Consider the following 7977-nt stretch of genomic DNA (forward strand, 5'->3'; position numbering starts at 1 on the left):
TTGACTTTGGGGTGGCAGTGTTTCAACTTTCCATGGAGAAAGGAAAGAATCGGCAGATAGAATCTAGCTGTTTTGAATGGGTTTGTATCAGTGTCCTGAATCATCTGAATCATCAGGCATGTCCAGGCCCTGTAACAGTTAGGTCAGACTCTGTAAGATGGGCCAGTGGCACTATCTGAGGTGGTTCTGTCTGTGGTGGTGTGCAGTGAGGCAGATCCAGGCTGCTCCTTCTGCTAGTGTTTCCAGAATACTAAACCAAACTGGGGGGGGGTATCATCTAAATCTTGGCTTTTCCCAGAGCTTTCTGAGTTAGGCTGGGACTTTTGGCTGTCAGGTGTTTCCCCAGACTGATCTGGCCCAGTTGGTTAGCAAAGCCTAGTCTTTCTGGACCCTCCTTTGCCAGAGGCTGGTGTTTAACCCTGTCTAGGGAGAGACATTTCCATTTTCTAAGAAGACTGGGCCAGCTCATCCATTTACTAGATAAGCCTGAGATGCTGAGGACCCTATGGCTCATATGGGGTTGAGGTCTGAACTACCTCCTTGATCACACATTAGGGAATCCCGGTGAGCTATGGATAAGATTACTTTTAAGAGACCCAAAAAAGGATTCTTAAGGCCACTAAATTATGGTTTGCCAAATACAAATGCTTCCTTTGGATTTTTAAAATGTTTATTAATTAGGACTTCTTAAACTTTTTCCATTTTGCCTTTTTCTTTTTCCTTTGTATAAAAAAAGAAATTTTTATATAACCCTGGGTGTCCAGGTATATAAATAGGTATACAAGCATTTATTGATACACACTCATATAGTAATTATTTCAAACCTATTCTTGGTTTTATATATATATATGTGTATATATGCATCATATATAGAATTTATTAAAGATGAAAATCTGCATACTGGGGAAGTGAATATTCCATGAAGAATTGAATTCTATTTGAGTTCTTGATCATCACCATTTTTCAGAGTTGACCAGTATTTTTGTTTTCTTATCATCAATGCTGAGAATATCGCCTCACATAAATATGTAGTAGAGAATGGCAGAAGTATGTTTAGGGCCATTTCAGAAATTATTGGAAATTATTTCCCAGCTCCAACCCAAAACTTTAAACAATTTTTTTTCTGAAGCTCAAGCAGTGTTGTAGTTTTAAATCAAGCATTTTAGCACAAGCCAATCTAAGATACACTCATTTGATACTTGCATGCTGAGGTGATGGTAGAAAACTATGCAAAGTCTTTCTATAATTAAACTACTATGTTTCTACAATAGCAGTGTGCTTTGGACACCATCCATTGCCCACACAGTATGACAGCAGGCACATCTCATAGTGGGCATGCCTTGATCCAGAACCAAGGCTGCAAGTGCAGTGAGCCACACTGGCAAGCCCTGCCAGAGACCCCAGCATTCACTACACATCTGATTTTGAATTAATTTTTGGTCACTGGTGACCATAAATCTCTCACTGTAGAAAATTGTTATCAATCCTTCCATGTTTAGCTGTTCAACCCATATGGCATCAGGACCCATGGTTCAAGCCACCATCTTATAGAGTTTTTCAATTTAAATTGCACATCAATAGATCCTTGGGAGAGGCTTACTATCTAATTCCTTCTTTTGAAAAGTCCTGAAAACTTTTTGCTTCCTAATGGGTTGTCTGCAAAGGGAAACCAACAACTCATCCTCAATTTTTCTTATTGAGATGATAAACAACCATGCTGTATTTTCTCAGATTCCCAGTGTTTGGTGACCTGTACAAGGTGCCAGGGAAATAGTAATGGTACCAGCCTTTCCATGTCCCAGAGGACCCAGCTGGGGACAAGTGGATGCATCGGTGCCTTCACACTGCTATGACCCTTGCTTTGTTTTTGTTACCAAAGGACCAGGAACCACAAAGACGGCCAAGTCATCCACTGTGCCTCCAGGCCTTCCCGTGTATTTGGACCTGTGCTATATTCCCAACCACAGCAACAGTAAGAATGTTGATGTGGAATTTTTCAAGAGAGTGAGGTCATCTTACTACGTGGTGAGTGGGAATGACCCTGCTGCTGAGGAGCCCAGCCGGGCTGTCCTGGATGCCTTGCTGGAAGGGAAGGCTCAGTGGGGAAGCAACATGCAGGTAAGAGTACAAGTCCACCGTCTGAGCTGCACTTGAGCTAAGTCTAGGGTCAGAGACAGAACCAAGTTTAAATGGGAATCTTTGTGATTGTAGATTCACATGGGGTGCCTCCTGAGTGTTGCATGTGCACAGAAAGTCAGTTTAACATACAGAAGATAGCCCAAAGTGGAATTCTTTGTTTGTTTTCTCTGTGTAGCAGCTCTAGCTGTCCTGGGACTCCATTTGTAAACCAGACTGGCCTTGAACTCACGGAGATCCGACTGCCTCTGCCTCCCCAGTGCTGGGATTAAAGGCGTGTGCTGCCATACTTGTCCCAAAGTAAAATTCTTGAAAGGTCCACCATTTAGTGGTAGTGGAGAACCACCTTATTAAGACAGAGTTCATGCATCTGTACAATGACCTGAAATGAACTGCTGTTCTCCAGCATGCTAAGTATTGTACATGTGATCAAAGTTGTCCGTATCTGTGGAATTGTTGCTAAGGAATTGTTTTACTCATGTGTGTTTTACTAGTAGACTAAAACTGGGAACATGGTCATTGGGCTAGTGACATGGGGATCCAGTCTATAGGTGGAATTCCAGAGTGGAGCCACTGTTTATTCAATTGCAGACCCTCAAGTCTGGCCACGAACCACCTAGTCTCTGTGTCTTTCTATTGGGCTGTGATCACTGGTTATCTGATTTGTAGTTGCTTTTTTTTTCATGTAATTACCTAGCAATGCATCTTAATTAAGATTAATTTATAATATGTCCATAGTTTTAACATGAGAAGTACCAATCAGCACTCCACCCCTGTATCACAGTTTTCAGGCCAAGGGGTGAGCGTCTGAAGGTTTTGAGCTACGATATCTAAAACTTCTTGTATTAAGTATGGAATATAGTCTAAATATGAGAAGCTGTACCTAATCCAAACACATGTTAATACTCCAGCATTGAAAAACCAACAATGAAATTTAGATGAATGAAATGACAAGTCCCTAGCTGATTTAGATTCTAGTTTCCAACCCCTCCCCTCAATGAAAACAAAACAAAACAAAAACCTTTTTATTTTTACAGCTTGGTTATGGTTCCTGGAAAATATCAGTTGCAAACTTCATTTGCATTTTTAGACATCCAACTAATACGTTGCTCTGTTTTTACTTCTGGCATCTCTCTATGCCCTTGAAATATCTCAGTATCTCCTTTTCACCCCCTGTGTAGGTGACTCTGATCCCAACACATGACTCAGAGGTGATGAGGGAATGGTACCAGGAGACCCATGAGCAGCAGCAAGACCTCAACATCATGGTTTTAGCAAGCAGCAGCACAGTGGTCATGCAAGACGAGTCCTTCCCTGCATGCAAGATAGAACTGTAGAAACCGCAGCCGGCCACACCACAGGATTTGAACTTTGTTTCCAGAAACTCCTGAATTTGAAACTACCTTTTCTAAAACGTCCATTCATCTAATTAAGTCACTGAACAATGACCTGCCAAATGCTATACTGTGTCATGATGATGCAAGTCACTAATATTTCTCAATTTTTGCTGATCGCTAAGGGAAGTAACCGTATTCCCACACTAGAATTCAAGTTACTGCAAAATTACCTACCCCTGTTCATCTCTGCTGAACATTTGGAAGCCATGCACTCGCGCACCCAACTGACTTCTGCTAGGTATTGGCATTTGTTTTGAGAGAGAAAGAGAGGGCAAGAGAGGCAGAGGGAGGGGAGGGAGAGAGCGGGGAGCGAGGGACAAAGAGAATGCAGGAGAGAGAGAATGAGAATGAAAGGATGAGAAAGAAAAAGAATGCAATAGAAAGAGATGTAATGGTGGAGAGTTCTGATATGATGCCCAGGGAGAAAGAGTGGGCAGGATGGGGCATTCCGAAGACACCAGCAACCAGGTCTGCATTTTCTCAGACAGCAGCTACTGTGTGGTCTACACTGGTGAAGTTTTCCATTTTCATCAGAGTCATCAGAAAGAGTTTAATCTCCTAAAGCATGTTTCTAAAGAACAAAAAGAGCGAAGCCTGTTATGAGGGCATGAGATTTTTCACGCCTTAATCAACGCCTTTACTATAAAGGCTGCACACGGCATAATGTAGCAAGTGTAGACTGGACGTGCGAGTGGCTTGAGCCCCGTTCAGAACTCTCCGACTTTTCAAACACTGAGTAGGTTGATCTAAGGCATGCTCCCAGCATCTGTCCACCCACTTAGTCCACACCAAGTCGACCTGCATGCAGCAACAGCCATGTCCACCCCAATTCACTGAAGCAAATACCAAAGCAGTTGGGAGTACATATGGGAGACATTTTGCCTTAGGAAGTGACTTGAATGTACAAAAAGACACTCGATGCACTTATTTTTTAATGTGAGACAGCAAGTTTTTAAAACATCCATGTAGGATTGTAGACACTCCAGGTAAAGGAGCGTGTGGGGAGGGAAGGTACTAGAAGCTCCTGTGATTGGTCAACAGTTCAGTGCTGAGTCATGCTCGTTGAATACCACCGCTTCTGATGCTCCCATGGCCCCTCAGCCAAACGCGTTGCGCCTCTCATAGCTTCTTTAACTACTTCAAGATTGAAATGGCTTCTGTGACCGGAACTGGGGAAACTGAATCTTCTGGTGGAAGAGCTTCCCAGCAAGTGTACAGTATTTGCCTTCCTTTGTCTTGCTTTGGCTATTTTAATTTTCCATTCACTTCAACACTGTTACGGGAATACATGTACAGAAGATTTTTCTTTTAGATACGTGAGAACTTTTCATAGATGAACTTTTTACCGAATGTTTTCATTTACAGGAAAATGCAAAGAAAAATTTCAAGTGATGGTCTTTTTTATTTTGAGTGTTTTATAACACAAAATATTGAAGGTTTTTTTTTTTTGAGGTTCTGGCAAGGTTTGAAGTCTGATATTGAAGTCATAATATTTATTAAAAACCTATAACTACCAGAAATGGTAATACCTCCCACCCCTCGACTCATATCATGGAAGTCTGAGTTCGTGCTGTCTGGGAGTGGGTGGATGGCAGGGTAGGTTATTGTTGAGGGTGTTAAGTGCATCATTACCCAGTGCTGTCCCACCTCCTCCTTTCAACATTGTCCACCATGAGGTTAGAAGAGCCAAGTCTGGAAGAACACTAGCACCCAGTTTGCTTGGGGGCTTTCTTTTCTGGAAAACATTACATGAAAGAAAGAATAGATTGAAAACAAATGAATTCCCAACTCCTCCGTTCACCATGTAGAGATGTCCATCGTTGTCATCCCTGAACCACAACCCTGTGAAGTCAGATCACAAGTCTCAAGTGGCCGACCCATGTGCGGGGGTTCAGAGGTGGCACGCTTGCTTCTCAGCGACAACTGTGCTGTGCTCTGTCACACTACATTTCCTGCAGACTCTTAAGATCTACAGAGTAGTGAACAATGACCTCATTTTATTTTCTATGTTAGTTATTTATTTCAGAATTTACATTTGAGTTTATTTTCGCCTGTGAAGTATATGTTTCGCACTGCTATTTCCTCTAAGGGTTTAAACAATGCTTCTCTAGGTCCCCTCACTGAGGACCCATGCAGTCTACTTAATGCTGTGAATCACATTTTCCAAATGTTTAATTTTTTAAAGAAAATTAATATTATATTTTTGTTAGGCGTCTCTAGGAATGCAGTTTTTATTTATTATCCTATTTTTTTCAAACCCGTAAAAGTGACACATTAAGGTACAGAAATGTCATATATGATGGAAAAGTCATTGTGATGAAAGCAGACTTCATTGACTATAAACTCATATGCTTCACACTTCATGAGACAAGCTGCATACAGTTAATTAATGTTGGGTTGTCCGCATAATGCACGAGAAAAGAAGCAGTTTCCAGCCTTCTTGCCAAATCCAAACCACTGGTTGACTTTTCTTTCATAGAAGACAGAGTTACTTTCCAGTTTCCCAAATTAGATTTATTTATCCTGTATATTATTTTGTTTTAAAGATGCAAATATCCAACCAGAGCCCTAGTCAGCCTTCAGTTACAACCCCTCGACCCCACGCTTGTTATTGTTATTTCTACAGAATTGAATGGGGACAATACTGCCATCAATCCCCTGGCTCTGATTTCTTACACAATCTGGCAGCACCCTCCTGCACCCCGTTCTCAGTGATGGCCATGGGGCCGAGGACACCAGGGTGAACTACATTTGCTTTACGGGTGACTCCTGATGTCCCAGGCACCTCTCCTACCTGCGTGGCTAATCTGATTTTGCTAGTTCCATACGTACACAATTAGTTTAGAAGTAGCCATCACAATGGACCATGTGCATTTGTGGTGAGAGCTAAAACCCGACACAGACTTCTAGAAGATTTGTGCATATGATTCTTAATCCAATTGTATAGATTGAATATTTGAGTGGAAGGGATTTCTACACTCTTTAAATGATGGGATTCTATTGAGCTAGCACTCCCAATCATGACCTTTTTGGTAGTGTTTGTAAACAAAATTCCACAGAGACTAAATCTTAGAGAGAATCCTCCATTCCAAGTTTAACCAATTCTGTCCTCTTTCCAAACCCCAATTCCCATGCATGCTTTCTCAGTCTTGTGGTGGGACTGGATACAGTGCCCGACCCCTCACCCCAAACACCATTTCCCACGGATTCAAAGAAAACATTTTTTCTTAATGTTACATATCCTAGTGAATGGTTTCCCCAGTGTATATGGATGTTTTAAGTGTTTCCAATAGCTTATGAGATTTAGGAGCTTTCTAATACTTATTTTATAAATTTAATTATTTGCTAATGGAAATTTTACCACCTTCCATTTCTGTTACCAAACTCAGCTCCTGTGAGAGCGACACTACAATTGTGGAGTTGCTTTTCTTGCCTCTTCTGTCACCTGTCACAAGAGGTTCCTGCTTGGCAATGGTATTTGTGAGTTGGAATAATGACTTTTCTTTCTTTTTTCCTTTTGTACTTCATATTTAGGAGAAAAGATTCTGTTTCTATGTGAAAGGAACTGTAAGCTTTTATCATTTAACCAGCTGAACAACACATCAAAAGCAGCCTAGGGATGAGCAATGCTTTGATAGTAATTAGGTTTTCTTCACCTGGTGTTAAAGCTATTCACTGTTTCAAAACAAAACAAGCAACAACAAAAAACTGCGACTTTATGAATTCATTTCAAAGGCAGCATCAAAACTGAAAAGGAAGGAAAGCAACAGCTAAGAATCGGCTTCTCCGCAGTGTGGAGCTCCCCAAAACGGGAGTCCTGGAGAAGAGCTCTGCTCAGCTGCCCTCTCCCAGCGACGGTTTGGAGTCTCGCTTTCCTGCACTGCAGACAGCATACAGTCCCGGGCCAGCTGTGGAGAGGCGGCTCACTCCTCTCTCTTGTTCTGAATGGTGTTTGTGTCGGTCTGCAGCTGTGTATGGTATTATGTCTTATAATCCCGCATCACTTCATCCTATCCAGTCATATCTAATGTAGAAAAACTAGTTTCCAGTGAAAGTAATATGTAGTGCTTTTATGATATTTGTGTGCAATATCCCCTCTTCTACTGAGGATATTTGATGTAAAGGAAAAAAAAAACAAAAAACAACAAAACCAGAAATTCAGTTCCACAATAAAATACAAAGTGGCAAAAGTTAACTCGTGTGCTGAGACATCTTTGGCTTCCTTGTTACCTGGACTTTGCCACCATGATCAGGTTGGTCACGGTGGGCTCCCTGGCTATGGGTGATCGGTCTAGAGGGACCCAAACTGATTTCTGTAACTTATTTTTTGGTGTCTTTTATAGTTGAGCGAATAGCTCCCCAGGGGAGGGACTTTGTGCCCACAAGGAGGCTTCTGAATATGATTTTTGTAATCAAGTGGGCATTTGATGACTGGTGAACCATT

The 7977-nt window shown here is 41.6% G+C and overlaps 1 protein-coding gene across 2 annotated transcripts in view; it reads left to right on the forward strand.

Annotated features, from left to right (window-relative positions):
- The window catches only part of Map1b (microtubule associated protein 1B), a 96897-nt gene extending 89169 nt beyond the window's left edge, over positions 1-7728 (forward strand). For both annotated transcript variants that reach the window (XM_040729101.1, XM_040729102.1), the window contains 2 exons: positions 1880-2118; positions 3318-7728. In XM_040729101.1, coding sequence (XP_040585035.1) covers positions 1880-2118; positions 3318-3473 — 395 coding nt within the window. In that variant the 3' untranslated portion in view covers positions 3474-7728. The remainder of the gene's footprint in view (positions 1-1879; positions 2119-3317) is intronic.
- Positions 7729-7977: the final 249 nt, after the last annotated feature.

Source organism: Mesocricetus auratus, unplaced genomic scaffold, assembly GCF_017639785.1.
Source record: "Mesocricetus auratus isolate SY011 unplaced genomic scaffold, BCM_Maur_2.0 Super-Scaffold_100020, whole genome shotgun sequence".
NCBI classification, from domain to species: domain Eukaryota; kingdom Metazoa; phylum Chordata; class Mammalia; order Rodentia; family Cricetidae; genus Mesocricetus; species Mesocricetus auratus.